Raw genomic sequence first — 16,295 nt, 5'->3', positions numbered from 1 at the left:
ACGGTAGTTCTAATTTTTCATTACTACATAAGATTCCACCATATGAAAATATCATAATTTATCCATTCTACCACTGATGGCCATTCGAGTTTATTCAGTTCAGTTCAGTTGCTCAGTCGTGTCTGACTCTTTGCAACCCCATGGACTGCAGCACGCCAGGCCTCCCCGTCCATCACCAACTCCCGGAGTTTACTCAAACTCATCTCCATGGGGTCAGTGACGCCATCCAACCATCTCATCCTCTGTCGTCCCCTTCTCCTCCCGCCTTCAATCTTTCCCCGCATCAGAGTCTTTTCAAATGAGCCAGTTCTTCACATCAAGTGGCCAAAGGATTGGAGTTTCAGCTTCAGCATCAGTCCTTCCAATGAATATTCAGGACTGATTTCCTTTAGGATGGATTGGTTGGATCTCCTTGCTTCTACAAAATTTTTTGCATGTCTTTTGCTGTGAGTGAGTTACTGTTTGGCATTCTTAGGAGCTGAATGCTCTTGCTTTTGATTAACTCTAAAGTTTTACCAAAATGGAAAAGCAATTTTCATCCCACAAATAGTGCAGGAGAGTCCCTGTTGCTGTGCACCATCATGGACAAGCCATTTGTTGTTGTTCAAGCATTAAGCCGTGTGCAGCTCTTTGAGGCCCCAGGGGCTGCAGCATGCCACCGTTCCCTGTCCTTCACTCTCTCCTGGAGTTTGCTCAAATTCATGCCCAATGAGTCAGTGATGCTGTCTAACATGGACACGCTTTACTGTCTATACAGTCCATGGACTTATCCAGACCAGAATACTGGAGTGGATAGCCGTTCCCTTCTCCAGATCTTCCCAACCCAGGGAATCAAAGCCAGGGCTCCCTCATTGCAGACAGTTTCTTTACCAGCTGAGCCCACAGGGAAGCCCATTGTCTAATAGGGACAAGCCATATTGTCTGCTTCATCAGTTTTAGCCTTTCTGCTGGGTGTGTGGTCATATACCATTCCAACTTTCATTTTTATTTTTTAAATAAACAATTTTGAACATTAAAAAAAAATAGACTCTCAGACATATGCAGGGGTTAATAGTCAGCCACCTATTGCTCTGGCTAAGCCATGAGAAAATCACCATGGGAAAAGAATAAAAGCAAAATATAGCAATAAGCATAACCCAAATAAGAGTACATCAGGTTGATCAGTGGGGGTTGTCATGCCCTGCTAAGCTGAGGAAAAACACATAGTGTGGACCTTGGAACGCCTGGTCAGCGCAAGTTCAGCACGCTGCTCGTGCACACACCGAGCTCTCCCAGGCTCATGTGGGTCTATGACCTCCAGCGAGGCGACAACCCCTGCACAAGAAAATTACAAGGACAGTTTAGAGCAATCGATACAGTGGGAGACATGACCAGGGACACAGGTGGCCGACTTCACCACAACACAGCACCTCCTTTCTGTTGCCAAGGCACTAAATAACAGCGATGTGGCTGCAAGGAACAGGGCTCTGGACCCAAGAGGTCTTGGGTCCCCCAGTCCCATCTTTAAAACTTTAATTCTGTCTCTAGTTGCTTTCTCCCAAACTGTGTGTCAACCACTTTCGATCCCTATGTGCTGTGCTGGTTACAATAGACAGAAAGGCTCATGGTTACCAGGGGGTAAGGGGTGAGGGACAAACTGGAAGACTGGGATTGATATCTATGCACTACTATATGTAACTAGCAAGGAGCTGCTGTACGGCCCAGGGAACTATACTGCACACAGTGATCAGCGCAGGTAAACGATGACACCAGAGTGAGTACATGTACACGTGTAACAGAATCCTCTTGCTGTACGCCCGAAAGGAACACAACGCAGCTGAAACTAACACTGCAGACGTAAACCAACTATACGCCAATAAAACTTATAAAAGCAAATTCTAGGCATTTGTGGCCTAAATATATTTCATAGGTACTTATACCTAACAGGAGAGAAAAGAAACATATATTTTTGACAAAATTCAAAGTATAATAACAATTGAACACTGTTTTTTGTAATACAAGTCTACCAATGAGAAAAGTTGCAATTCTTTTTAAGGAGGAAGTTTTCCCCGTCTCTAGTGGCTAATGAGCTGGACCCTATTTTCACATATTTAGCAGCAAACTGAATGCTCTTTTTGAGGAAGCATATATGTTTTGCCAGTTTTTTTTTCTTTTTCACAAAGATCATAGAAATTCTTATTTTGGTATGAGCCCTTCATTGGTTACATGGTCCCTGAATATCTTCTCTTACTTTGTGGTTTCCATATTTATACCTGTATTGGCCTTTAAAATTGTTTTTGATGAACAGAGGTTCTTAAATTTCATGACTATCAGGCACTTCTTCCATGGCTACTTCATCCTGCGGCATGTTTAAAGAAATATTGTCCGTGCGAGATCCAAAAGTATCTCTTTTATGTTCCAGTAGAACCTTTTGTCTGCTTAGTCCTTCATGTTAGAACTGATAACTCGCATGTCATTAAATTGGGGGTTTTATGTAGAATGGCTTTATTTCTTCACACGGTCACCCCACGGACCACGTTTTAAATGCTCTTCCCCCGCTGCTGTATAGGGTCATCTTTATCATAAACCAAGTGCCTCTGTATACGTGGGTCTGTTTCTAGGGCTTATTCTGCTACTGTTTATTCTTATGCTATTTTATATTGTCTTATTAAATATTTAAAAAGTAAAATATAAATCCCTCGGCATGTATGAATAAACGTAACAAATGATATACACTACCTTTCGAAATAAAATTTTAACCGTTACTGAAAGACGTGAAAGGAGTCCTGAGTAAATGCCGAGACGCACCATGAGCTCGCTACACGGTGCCCGAGTGTCCTGACGGTACGGAAGCTGGCTTACCGCGGGGGGAAGGATGAGAGAGGCAGAGGGGAGGGAGAGGCAGAACGGCCAAAGGAAAAGCTACAGCCTTTACACAGCTAAGCCGTTCTTGGGAGAATCACAGCATCACTTCTGCCGTGTTCTGCTCCTTAGAAGGAAGTGACAGAGTCCTCGAGGGAGAGACCCAAACAGCAGCATGAGACAGGAGGCAGAGGCCTCAGGCCGCCCTGGCAGCCACCAGCCCACGACACAAATCATGGACTCGAAGGGAAACTAGAGATATCAAATGCTGCTCTTGTCATTTAGTCGCTAAGGCTAAGTCGTATCTGACTCTTTTGTGACCCCATAGACTGTGGCCCATCAGGCTCCTCTGTCCATGGGATCCTCCAGGCAAGAATACCGGAGTGGGCTGCCACTCCTTTCTCCGGGGATCTTCCTGACCCAGGCATCAAATGCACACCTCTGGCGTCTCCTGCATTGCCAGGTGCCTTCTTTACTGCTGCACCACTGTGGAAGCTAAGAAAAGCAGAGAAAAAGAAAAAGGACAAAGATTACTAATGTCAGAAATTAGAGAAAGAACGTAGCTGCTGACACCATGGACAACAGAAGGATAATAAACTCCACCTGGACCATTCTTCTAGATTCCACAAGCATGCTAATATACGCTTGTTTCTCTCCTTATGACTTGCTTTACTCTGTATGACAGATTCTAGGTCCATCCACATCTCATAAATCAGCCTATCTTGTTCCTTTTAGTGGCTGCATAATATTCCATTGTATACTTGTACCACATGGAGACAGTGAGAGACTTTATTTCCTTGGGCTCCAAAATCACGGCAGATGGTGACTGAAGCCATGACATTAAAAGACCTTTGATCCTTGGAAAAGCTATAAGCAACCTAGACAGTGTATTCAAAAGGAGAGACGTTACTTTGCCAACAAACGTCCATCTAGTCAAACCATGATTTTTCCAGTAGTTATGTATGGATGTGAGTTGGACCATAAAGAAAGCTGAGCGTCAAAGAACTGATGCTTTTGAACTGCGGTGTTGTAGAAGACTCTTGAGAGTCCCTTGGACTGCAAGGAGATCAAACCAGTCAATCCTAAAGGAAATCAGTCCTGAATATTCATTGGAAGGACTGATGCTGAAGCTCCAATCCTTTGGCCACCTGATGGAAAGAACTGACTCGCTGGAAAAGACCCTGATGCTGGGAAAGATTGAAGGCAGGAGGAGAAGGGGACGACAGAGGATGAGATGGTTGGATGGCATCACCAACTTGATGGACATGAGTTTAAAAGCAAGCTCCGGGAGTTGGTGATGGACAGGGAAGCCTGGCGTGCTGCAGTCCGTGGGGTCACAAAGAGTCAGACACGACTGAGCGACTGAGCTCATTGACCACATCTTCTTTATCCATTCATCTGCAAGAACAGACACAGATGTGGAGAGTGGACATGCGGGTACCAGTGGGGGAAGAGAGGGCGGGAGGCATCGGGAGATTAGGGCTGGCATACATGCGCTACTATGTCTACGACAGAGGGCTAGTAGGAGCCCGCAATAGAGCGCTGGGGGCCCCGCTCAGCACTCTCGTGTTGGCCTGGAGGAGTGGGATGGGGCAGGGAGGAAGGGAGGCCCAAGAGGGAGGAGCCATGTGCATGCACAGGCGATTTACTTCACTATTACCAGAAACTAACACGGCATTGTAAAGCAACTGTATTCCAATAAAAAAAAGTTAATTAGAAAAAGGATAATGAAATAATACTAAAATTCTATGCCCAATAATTTGATAGCTTAGATGAAATGGACTAATTTCTTGAAAGACACAATCTGTCAAAATTCACACAAGAAGAAACTGACCATCTTGTCATGGCTGCATCTTTTCAAGAAACTGAAGACAGAGAACTGCCTTGCAAAACAGACGCACCAAGCCCAGACGGGAAAACGGGCGGGTCCTGCCAGATGCTGAAGAAAGAAGTTATAGCAGTTCTCCACCACATCTTTCAGAGGGCAGAAGCAGATAACTCCAAGCTCATTCTACCAGGCCAGTGTTCTAATACCGAAACCAGACGCAGACATCACCTATGAATGGGGGGCAAATTTCAGGGCCTAACACAGAGAGTCTTAAAAAAAGAAAACATAATAAGACCTACCTTGTAGAGTGGTTGTGGGATGAGTGATAAAATGAGGTAAAGATCTGAGCAGGGAGCCCCTGCCCCGCAGTCCACAGGGAAGAACAGCCAGTCCCGATCCATGCTCACAGCCTGCTCTGCAGGGCGGGCGTGTTGGCTGCACACTTTGGGACTATTCACCACGACGCGTGAAGAACACAGTTCACACTGCGGCGAAGTCACCCGGGCGTGGAGGCGGGCCAGGGCAGGGGCGGGGGGCACTTGATCGATCGACGCATGAGTTTCACTCTAGTCAGTGGGAAAGGACCGTTGCTCCGTCACCTCCCTGAGTGTCAAGCATCACCTCAGATGCTCAGGGGCCAAGCGCAAGTCTCTGTGTGCAAACCTCCCCTTCCCGTCTCTTGCCCACACTTGCTTAGGTTGTCTGGGTCTTACTGTTGGTTTCTAGGAGCTCTCCATACACTCTGAGTGAGCCCTTTGTTAGGACCTGTACTGCAGGGCTCCCCCATCTGCAGCGTGGCTGTCCCTCGATGCCATCTTGTGCTGAGAAGAAATTTTTCACTTTGTCTTGCACGGGGTGTCTTTATATCCTTCATTTGTGTAGAGGAGAAACACGCAGGCAAGGGCATTAACCAGTTTCCTCCAGCTCCCATGTCTTAGAGGGCAGAACCAGGGGCCCTGTCTAATGTCTAAGGCAGGGACTCTCCATGGTTCTGGGGCGAAGCCCACTCCACCCCACTTGGAGAGCCAGCCCGGGGAGGGCCTGTCGCCTCCATGATCCTCGGTGTATTGACTGGCAACTGAGTACATGGCCCTCCTCCCTGGAGCATTCAGAGGACATGGTGGAATGTAAGTGCTGTGCTCAAAGCCAACTTTCAATGAGAGGCATCCTTGGGGCTTTGTTATGGTCATCAGCAAGATGCCAAGTAAAGAAAGCAATCCAGCAACTGCGCCAAATGTCCTTTCATGGCAGGTTGGCGGATTTCCTGTCTCAGCAAGGACTCCAGCAGGCTCCTTCAACATTTACTTAACTGCTCTAGACACAGCTGGAGACAGAACTGAGCCCTCCAAGTGACAGGATAAACTAGGTCTCAGCAAAATAAATGCTAAAGTTGAGTCAAAGGAAATTAAAAAAAAAACAAAACAAGCAAAACCAACAGCAGTGGCCAAGGGCTGCCGGCTGCGCCACCTCCTGGCCCCACACAGGCCCCTTCCTGCAGGAAGCCTCCACCTGCCTGCCGACCCCAGGTGCCCTTGAGGGTACAGAGTCAGCTCTGTGCTGTCAGGACGCAAGCCAGTTCTCAGCGGAGCAGAAAATACTGCGGGGCAGGGCAGACTCCCGCTGAACACACACCCCAGCGCTGTGTCTCTCCAGGCTCCAGGCTCCAGGACCCAGCCGCGAAATCAGTCCCTCCTTTACAGCGAGTGGTCCTTGACGACGAAGGCCAGGCCTTCCTGCTCCGCCTCAGCTGCAGACCGGGAAACCAGCCTGGGGCAGATGCAGGACACGGGAGGGGAAAAGCCTCCTGAGCACTGCCCTCCACCCCCGCGCCCCTCATGGCTCGGGGCCCCCTCTCCTTCCCACTGTCCCACCTCTAGGCCCTGCACACACCTGGGCCGCTCTCCTGCCCTCTCCTAAGGCCCCTTCTCCCACTCACCTCAAGGTCTGGGTTCCCTACAAGGGCCTCCTCCAGAGAGGGAGGCCCCTGACTGCCTGACCCCCCACCTGCCCTCAAACCCCCCACCTGCCCCACACCTGCACACTGTGTTTTCACAGGCTCTTCATTTATCGCCGTTCCCCTCGGGGCTGGGAGCACCGTCTTTTCTGAAACATTCACACACGTATGATCATATATGTACACGCGTGTCATCACAGCCTATGGGCCACGGTGGGTGCGGAGGAGGAGGTGTCCCCACACGTGTGCATTTGCTGTTGTTTGGTCACTAAGTCGTATCTGGTTCTTTTCTGACCCCATGGACCATTGCCCCCTAGGCTCCCGTCCATGGGATTTCCCAGGCAAGAACACTGGAGTGGGTTGCCATTTCCTTCTCCAGGGGATCTTCCAAACCCATGTCTCTTGAATTGGCAGGTGGATTCTTTACCACTGAGCCATCAGGGAAGCCCCCTGCACATGTGCATGGAAGTGTTAGTTGCTCAGTCATGTCTCTTTGTGACACCATGGACTGTAGCCTCTGTTCATGGGACTCTCCAGGCAAGAACACTGTGAGTGCGTAGCCATTCCCTTCTCCAGGGGATCTTCCCGACCCTGGGATCGAACCCTGGTCTCCTGCACTACAGGCAGATTCTTTACCGTCTGAGCCACAGGGATGCCCTGCACACATGCATCAGTTCAGTTCAGTCGCTCAGTCATGTCCGACTCTTTGCGACCCCATGAATCGCAGCACGCCAGGCCTCCCGGTCCATCACCGACTCCCGGAGTTCACTCAGACTCACGTCCATCAAGTTGGTGATGCCTTCAAGCCAACTCATCCTCTGTCGTCCCCTTCTCCTCCTGCCCTCAATCCCTCCCAGCATCAGAATCTTTTCCAATGAGTCAGCTCTTCGCATCAGGTGGCCAAAGTATTGGAGTTTCAGCTTCAACATCAGTCCTTCCAATGAACACCCAGGACTGATCTCCTTTAGGATGGACTGGTTGGATCTCGTTGCAGTCCAAGGGACTCTCAAGAATCTTCTTCAACACCACAGTTCAAACACATCAATTCTTTGGCGCTCAGCTTTCTTCACAGTCTAACTCTCACATCCATACACGACCACTGGAAAAACCAAAGCCTTGACTATACGGACCTTTGTTGGCAAAGTAATGTCTCTGCTTTTTTATATGCTGTCTAGGTTGGTCGTAACTTTCCTGCCAAGGAGTAAGCATCTCTTAATTTCCTGCCTGCAGTCACCATCTGCAGTGACTTTGGAGCCCAAAAAAATAGTCTGTATGTCAAATGAACAGGTATAAAGTGCCAGGTAACAGCCCCTCTCCTGCCTCTCAGCTTCCCCACCCACAGGGGCCTGTGTAATCCCCCCCAGGCCCAAGGCCACTCTGCAGGGGACGCGGGGCTCCCCGAGGTGTGCCTGCCCCACCACTTCCTCATCCATGATCACTCATTCTGTTTCCATATTGTTTCCCTGAGGAAAAAATGCAAGAGCCAACGTCGTGTCTGGGCTCTGCCAGGCCTCCAGTCTTCATCACGGTCACTGTATCTCTTCCACAGAGACCACGATTCCCCCTAGTCCCACCCTGCCCCCGCCAGCATGGGCATCCCTCATCACTCAAGGCCTCTGCCCTCCAGCGAGGAAAGTGGCGTCCTGCTGCCTCAATGGACATTTCGCTGACTTCCTGTGACTCTGAGCCCCTCTAAGGGCTCCCTGGCCGTCTGAGTTGGTTCTTCTGTAAACTGGTGTCTCGGTGCCCATCAGTCTCCAGTGCGCGCCTCCTTCGTGCCAGTCTGTAAAAGTTCTCTGCATCAGCAAATGTTAACAGTCCAGCCCTTTGGGACCAGGCTTCCTGTCTTCCTTCCTAATCTGCTGAGTGTCTCCTGGCTTTGTTTTTGGTCTCGGTGAGACAATGCAGCCCTTGACCAACAGCTGGCACCCTGCAGCCCCCCAAATGCCGGGTGACCTGGGCAAGTGTGCGACAAGAAGACAGCATTTCCACAGGACAGGAACTCCAAGGGGAGGAGCCTTGGCCTCTGGCCTCTCGAGGGACAAAGGGGCTCTTCATTTCAGCACCTTTTTCTCATCTTGACATCAAGCAGAACTCACAGTGCTCAATTTTCTAGTCAGTAATGCGCTTCCTCACAGTGTCACTTGCTTTGGAAGCGTCCCTAACTCAGCTGCTCACGTGTGTGGAGGCCAGACTCCTCTCCCGGCGGTCTCCTAAGCCCTGATAAAGCACGTAAGCCTCTCTCCACTCAAGCGGCCAGGGCAGAGGCTGAGGGACAAATATTTTCCCTCTGCCCAGGAAGACTGAGAACTGTAAGGGCAGGGAGAGCAGATGGTTCCTCCGAAGACCTCCACTAGTCTCCACAGCTCAGAGCATCAGAACAGCTCTTCCTGCAACTTCCTCCCCAAACCCAAATTCCCCAGAGCTCAACCCCAATAACCCACGTGCTTGTTCACGTGGTTTCCACAGGCTCCCTGCATTAGGAGCTCTCACTTCCAAGAACCTGCAATTCAACAAGGATCCAGACACTCCACTTTAGCAGACAATTCTCTACAAGTACAATCCCGCCACGGCCACGAGCGGGGGTCCTCCTCCCAGCACCTCCCCTCATCCGCAAGGGCCTTCCCAATCCTGAGGTCTGAACATGCACGGCCCTCACAGCTCACAGTCCAAAGCGCGGCCACTGCTGATGGCCAAATGCCCCGTCCTTCCCCACAGAGCCTTCTGGGCCTGCAAGGACCCCACTGAGGAAACCAGACTGCCCGGTACATGACCTCAAGAACAGGCCCTGAGACACTTCTCCCTGGAGTCAGGCTGTGCGGCTCCTGCTGGAGGCCCTGCCGTTGAGTCTGACGTGGAAGCAGCCTGGGGTCCCAGGGCAGGGCCTCCCGTGATGGGATCCCCAGACCCTCCTAACCTGGTGTTTCCCGGGATGCTGCCCTCCTGTCGGCCCCTTGAGCTGCCCTGGACAATTGGTCCTCCCCGCCGGGGGCCAAGTTCCACCAGGAGGGGCATGCGAAGAGCAGAAGCCCATTTGGCACTCACGAGATGACGGTTCTCAGTAAACACAGCTTTCACAGCCAGGCCGTCAGGCTGCTCCATGTGGCGGTTCTCACAGCAAGAGGGGACAGCCTGACTCATCCACTAAGCAACTCTGCTCTGCTCGGAGCTGTGGGAACCAAGTCCTGTGCCCTGGGTCGTCCCTGATCGAAGACACATTCCTCGAGACTGATGTGAGATCCGAGTGTTCACAGCCATTACCAGCTGCTGAGCTGGACCAGTAAGAAACTGCCCCCAGAGACGCTAGGCTCTCCTCTGAAATGGACCAAGCCACACATTTCTCAGGTGGAGGCGTCTCCTTCAGTTATCACCAAGCTGCCTGTTTTCTCAAGCCTCGGGTCTGGGGGCAGCAGCTGCTCTGATGTCAGAGCCGAACACGAGGCCCAGCAGGGGAGCCCATGGGCCAGGAGCAGGGTCTCACAGGGTCTCACACAAGCGCCACCTCAGCAACTGTGGGCTGTCAGAGTCACTCAAGGTCCCAATGCAAAGCGCAGTGTGTGTTTCTATGAGGAGCCCTGCTTCTCTCAGCACGGAACACACACGGGGGCATACACACGCAGATGTCCAGGGATCGCAACATTCACTCAAAATGCAAGAATCAAAGTCACCCTGCAAGAAATAACATCACTTTATTTTAACTGAAGTTAAGGACAAAAGCTGGCCACATTCAAGAGTTTAACAGGCCTCCTCCAGATGGCTAAAACCTTCTTCTCTTTCTTGGCTAATCATCTCCTAAATTTTAGCAATTCCCACAAGTTCTCTGGAACCATCTGAAACTGTCCTTTAAGGAGCCCCACCACACCACCACGTGGCGAAGCTCGGCCAGACGCAGCGCTGGGCACACCTCACTGGACATCATCATCGTCAAAGAGATCTTCAAAATCTACAAAACGAACAAAACCACAAGCTGATGGTCACACAAGGGCAGTAATGGAGGACAAAACATGAAGGGGTCATGCGGTCGTTCAGAACCAGAGAGAAAACAGAGGGCAATCTGATCAATGAGCTCCCCGTGACGGGCTCCCAACTTCACCCAACTAGGGCCGACGCAGCCCAAGAGGACAGCGGTACAGCAGGCACCTTGGTCCAGTTTCCGTTTAGACAACCTCGAGAAAACACGCAGTGTGCTCTGGACCCTGTGGGCGACCCTCACAGCCAGGACCGTGAGGGCAGCGCCCGCACCTGTGAGCACAGCCGGGCTCCACTCGTGTGGACGCTGCGTGGAGGTGAAGGGGTGGCTGACGGAAGCCCCCCGGAGGCTCGCAGCCTGAGAGTGGAAACGCGGGGAGGGGTGGGAGGGAGGTGGTGGAGGGACGAGCGCTGTGAGAACTCGGAGCCTGTGACACTCCCCTTAAAAGAGTCGGACCTATACTTAGCTTCAAAATCACAGCCCGCCCCCGTTCCCACCAGAAGAAACGCCACAAAATCAGGGTGCACCGCATCTGCAAGGGGGAAAACCTAGTTCAGGGCTTTTTTGTCCTTCTGTGTACTTCTGTGTAAATTTTCTAAACTTCCACCACGGGTATTACCTCCACAATGAGGGAAAAACACACTACAATCCCACTCACGGGTAGCGTGCACTGAGGATGTGCAGAGTAAACGAACCAGAAAGAGGGCCACCAGTCCCCATGCAGCTGCTTTCCAGGGACGGTGGCGCCAAGCACCCCCAGCCCTTGCAGGTGCCGCTTCCTGAGACCCGGCCTGGAGGCGCCCCTGGAAGCACTGTGCCCACCCATCAGGCTCCCTTGGCTGAGCTGTCCCAGCCTGCCCCGTCTCGAAGGCACTCCTGTTTTGTAAGATGTGAGTGAGGACAGCAGGCCCGGTTCAGGGCTACAACTCACTGCCTCAGGGACAAGAGACCATCAAAACCGTCTGTTCAGTGAGTGAAAAGGGCTCAGGACAAGCGCCTCCACAGGCCACTGGGCATCCTGGCAGGGAAGCGCCTCCCACAGGCCAGGACCGTCACAACCTGCCAGGCGGCGTGCCCAAGCTGAAGCCCGAGCTCCTTCCCTTTTCTGCCACGATCGGCCTTTGGGGGAGAAAGGCCCTCATCCACTCCTGTGCTCATCAGGCAGGGCAGCCTGGGTCCCTCCCTCAGAAGCTTCTGTCAGAACTAAAGGGCTGCTGTCGAAAATCCATGAACATGAACCCTAGATACAGCCAACTGCCTCTAAGCCCACAGGCTGGCAGAGGAGGAGTGGGGTTGGGTCATGCCGGGTTGGCGAGCACACACTCCTGCCCGGGTGAGGCTCACGGGCGGCTCCGGAGAATGCTGTGACCTCTGCACCCCATCCCCCCACACCTGCTCCCCTAAAGAACTTAAATGCTACTCAGTTCCAGGGGCCCAACTGTCACCTCCTGTCCTCATGAAGCAGGCTGGCTTTTCTGTTCAGCCAACGAAGCCTGAACAGAACAGAGAATATGGGCTCGGGCGTGAGAGGGGTCTGGGGCCAGCCAAAACCAACATGGCAAGATCACGGCCTGGCTGCCACTGGCCAGTGACCGAAGTTCTGTGTAGCCACAGGCGCCCTGCATGAAAGAAGGATGATGAGAGAGGAAACACCACTGAACTCCCTGAGAGAGCAGCCCTGTGTTTCTACTTACGATTTAACCCTCGGTAAGGATTAATAAATCTGTAGGAACACCACCCTAAGAAATCAGAAGGGAACAAGAGAAATACCCCCTCAAACGTGGATGAAGACTTCCTACAAACTTCGTTTTTCACTGTTATTTCGTAAAATTCCACCCATGCTCCTCAACTAACACTGAACTCGAACACGAACAGCTGCTGGTCTCAGAGAAGAGGCACGGGGGGAGCAGGAGGGCAGCTGTCGCTCCGCACAGGCACCGCGGAAGAGCACCCGGGTGAACGGAGGAGCCCAGAGCACAGCCGTCAGGAGCGCAGAGAGAGCCCAGCGGGTGGACGCTGCCAGTCTCGGGCTCAGACTCCACACCTGGCACAGGAGACGGGAGCTCCTCTCCCTTCTGAAAAACGGGGGAGCCTATTTCCCACAGCTGCACCGCGGTCTAAGAACGAGAGAGGACCTGGCCACAACCCACGTCACTCATCTCGCGAAGCTGCTCCACCCCATAACCTGCAGAAGAAACACAGGCTGAAACTGGCAAGCCAACCCCAGTGTCCTCACCGTTAAAAAAGTCTGCGTGAACTGCCTTTTCATTGGCTGCCAAGTCCATCAGGAGCCCGGTGCTGCCTCCTGCCTGGTTGGAGGAAGGAAAGGTTATGTCAGCGGGGTTCTCAGAGAGAATGAAGGATAAGTGCCTTGCGGGCTCCACACCACTGCTGGGCAGAGAGTGTCCAGGTCAGGACCAGATTCAGTCCAGGGAGGAAGTGGCTGGAGCAGGGGTGAGGCAGGCAGCATTTGGAGGAATGACGGGAAGGTCCCCTCAGGTCTTGGGTTCCTAGGCTCCTCCGTGCCTTTGACAGAGAATCCTGCCTGGAGGGCAGCTCTCCTGCACACACCGCGGGAGGGGACTCCTATCCCCACTGGCCTGGCCACCGAGGCCCCCACTGAGCCCACCGATCCCTCTGCTCTCGATGCCCCCTGCTTCTTCGGAGAATTAAGCCGTTTCCCCTGAGAAACTGCCCTGCTCACGTGGGGCTCTTCTGCTGGAGGTGCCATCACTGGCCACCCCTCAACACGGGCAGTGAAACAACGGCAGGACCGAAGCTGGGCGGCGCCCTGAGGGCTCTGAGTCTCTCAGGTCGCATGGGGACACTGGAGCAGAGGCCTCTGGGGGCGGCACCCTGGCCAGCCGGCCCCCAGGCCCCTCTGCACCCCGACTCCCAGCAGCCCCCAGGCTGTCTGTCCACCTCCTCCGGCTCAGACAGCTGAGCACCTCTTGAGTCCCCCATAGAGCTGCGGGGGGCTGCTCTCAGCAGCCAGGGTTCTCAGAGGCCTCCTCTCTCTTCAGTTAGCTAGCGCCCCCCACCCCTCACCCCACTGGAAGCCCTGCAGGGACACTGGTGTGGACTTGGTCCCTGGAGGCCTGGCCTTCATTCAGACCCTCTCCCGGCTTCCTGTTCTCGGTTCACACCACCCCACCCTACCCTCTCTGCCCATCTACGGAGCCCACCACCCCCACACTAGAGCCTTCCAGGGACCCCACACCTGCCCAAGGCGGCGCCTGGAGTGAGGGCTGAGAATCAGCGTTAGAGGAGGGGCGACAGCCGCCTGCAGTGGGGTATGGAGAGCCCACCCATCCCAGGACAGCGGGAAGCAACTCAAGATCCGCTGCCCTCCGCCCGCGCCCCCACCTCCCGGCTCCATCCCCCGCGCGTTCTCTCAGGCCCCTAAAGGTCGGGCCCGCACGTTAAACCGTATGACCGTGCCTTCCCTTAGACGCCCTCCCCCGTCCCCATCCCACCCAGCACGGCCTCCGGCACCTGGGTGCAGTCAGCTGCACTCCTAAGGCTTTGCCAGGCCACCCCTAAGCCCTGGGAGAGCTTCTAACAACCTGCACCGCCAACCTCCCCATACACTTGGGGCTGGGAATGGCTCTCTCCGTAGCTGTAGCTATCTCCTGGGGCTGTCCCCCCGCCCCGGGGCTGGAAGAAAGAGAAACGGAGGCCGTGCCCCTGGGGGGCTGGCCTGACACTTGGAGACCGCGGAGCACCAGCACCACAGGAGCCTCCTGTAACCCCCAGGAGCGGGGGAGGCAGAAACGCCGGGCCGGGCACGGCGCTGCGCACGGCCCCCACGGGCGGCCCGCTCCCCGCTCCCCGGCGGGCGCCCGCTTCCCTCCCGAGCCCCGCGTCAGCCGGGCCCGCGCCTCCCCGCCTCCCAGACGGGCGCTCGCCCCCGCCGCCCGGCAGCACGCCCTCCAGAGCGGGGCCCACATCCGGGGTGCCCCCCAGGCGGCGCGCACCGACGCTCACCTCAGCCCCGGCCGCCGCCCACAGGCTTCCCAGGGGCCCGGCGCTAAGGCAGGCACCGCGGGGAGGGCGAGCGCGGGGCCCCGCAGGCCGCTGCCTTCTCCGGGCCCAGCCCCGAAGCGCGCCGGAGAGCTGGCGCCCCGGCCCGGCGCGGCCCGCCTCACCTCGTCCAGGTCCACATACGGCCCCGCGCCCTCGGGAAACATCTCGTCCACCGCCGGCTTCATCTCCTCACGCAGTCCCGGCGTCCCCGGCTCACTTCCGGCCCGCTGACTGCCTCTTCCGGTGCGTGCCCCGTCGTGGCAAGTCTAGACGCTGGAGGGCGGTCCGACTCTATGGTTTCCCCCCCCTCCCCCGCCCCCCCCCCGCCCCCCCCGCCCCCCCCCCCCCCGCCCCTATCGCCACCAACACCATTTGGCGAGTCTAGACTCCGGAGGACCTTCAACTCTATGGTCCCCTCCTACATTCGTCCGGATTAGGGCAGGTCGGGGGAGGACAGTCCTGGTCTGGCCTGGGGTGGACAGGGTCTTGGCTGCCTGTTAGCACGTAAGAGAAGCTGCTTGATGACTTCACGGTGGCCCGCCACCACAGACAGTTTGGCCCTAATGGGCTGGCACAGATAGGTGCCCAAGAAATTACCCATTAAAGAATGCTAGTGGTGAGCAGAGTGAAGGGCAACCAGAGAATGGAGAAAATATTTGCAAACTGTGTATCCGATAAAAGGTTAATATCCAGAATGCACAGACCTCCTAAAATGCAACAACAAAAACAAAGTGGCTCGTTAAAAATCAGCAAAGCTCGCAAATAAACATTTCTCCAAAGCAGGTTTATAAATGACCAATAAACCCTTGAAAAGATGCTTGGCATCACTGTTCCTCAGCAAAAGGCAAACCAAATAAGAGATACCACCTCACACCCATCGAGATGGCTACTATCAGCACCCCAGAAAGTAACAAGTGTTGGGGGAATGTGGGGAAATGGGAACACTTGTGCACTGCTGGTTGGGATGTAAAATGGTGCAGCTGTTCTTGAGAACAGTATGGAGTTTCCTCAAAGATTAAACAGATTTGCCAAGCATTAGCCCACCAGGCTCAGCAGTCAGTCCATGGGATTCTCCAGGCAAAAATTCTGGGTAGGTTGCCATGCCCTCCTCCAGGGGATCTTCCCAACCTGGGGATCGAACCCAAATGTCTTACGTCTCCGGTGTTGGCAGGCGGGTTCTTGACCACTAGCACCACCTGGGAAGCCAGATTTGCCATATGGTCCAGCAATTCCACTTCCGGGCATATATCCGGAAGAACTGAAGGCAGGGTCTCGAAGAGATAGTATTTGTACATCCGTGTTCACAGCAACATTCATCACGACGGCTAAAATGCGGTTCTTCACGATGACTAAAACGTGCAAGCAACTCAAATAGGTATGAGTCAACATTTGAATGTGCATCCATGCAATGCACTATTATTCCACCTTTAAAAGGAAGGAAATTCTGACTGCTTCTGCAACGCGGAAGAACCTTGAGGACACCATGCTCAGTGAAATCACCAAGAATCAAATATATGATTCCACTTATATAAGGTTTGTAGAGTAATCAAATTAATAGAGACAGAAAATAAGACAGGGCAGATCAGGAAGCAACAGTTAGAACTGGACATGGGACAACAGACTGGTTCCAAATAGGAAAAGGAGTACGTCAAGGCTGTATATTGTCACCCTGCTTA

At 53.6% G+C, this 16,295-nt stretch overlaps 1 protein-coding gene across 1 annotated transcript; it reads right to left on the bottom strand.

Moving 5' to 3' along the window:
* COPS9 (COP9 signalosome subunit 9) lies at window positions 10,294-14,870 on the bottom strand. Its single transcript, XM_018040093.1, has 3 exons — window positions 14,742-14,870; window positions 12,830-12,902; window positions 10,294-10,566 (listed from the first exon to the last, which is right to left on the bottom strand). Exons 1-3 carry the CDS (start codon window positions 14,802-14,804, stop codon window positions 10,529-10,531), a joined length of 174 nt encoding a protein of 57 aa, XP_017895582.1. The 5' UTR covers window positions 14,805-14,870; the 3' UTR covers window positions 10,294-10,528.

This window comes from Capra hircus, chromosome 3 (genome assembly GCF_001704415.2).
Source record: "Capra hircus breed San Clemente chromosome 3, ASM170441v1, whole genome shotgun sequence".
NCBI lineage: Eukaryota > Metazoa > Chordata > Mammalia > Artiodactyla > Bovidae > Capra > Capra hircus.
Note: the sequence above shows the minus strand (reverse complement) of the source record. Positions and strands in the feature narration are given on the sequence as shown.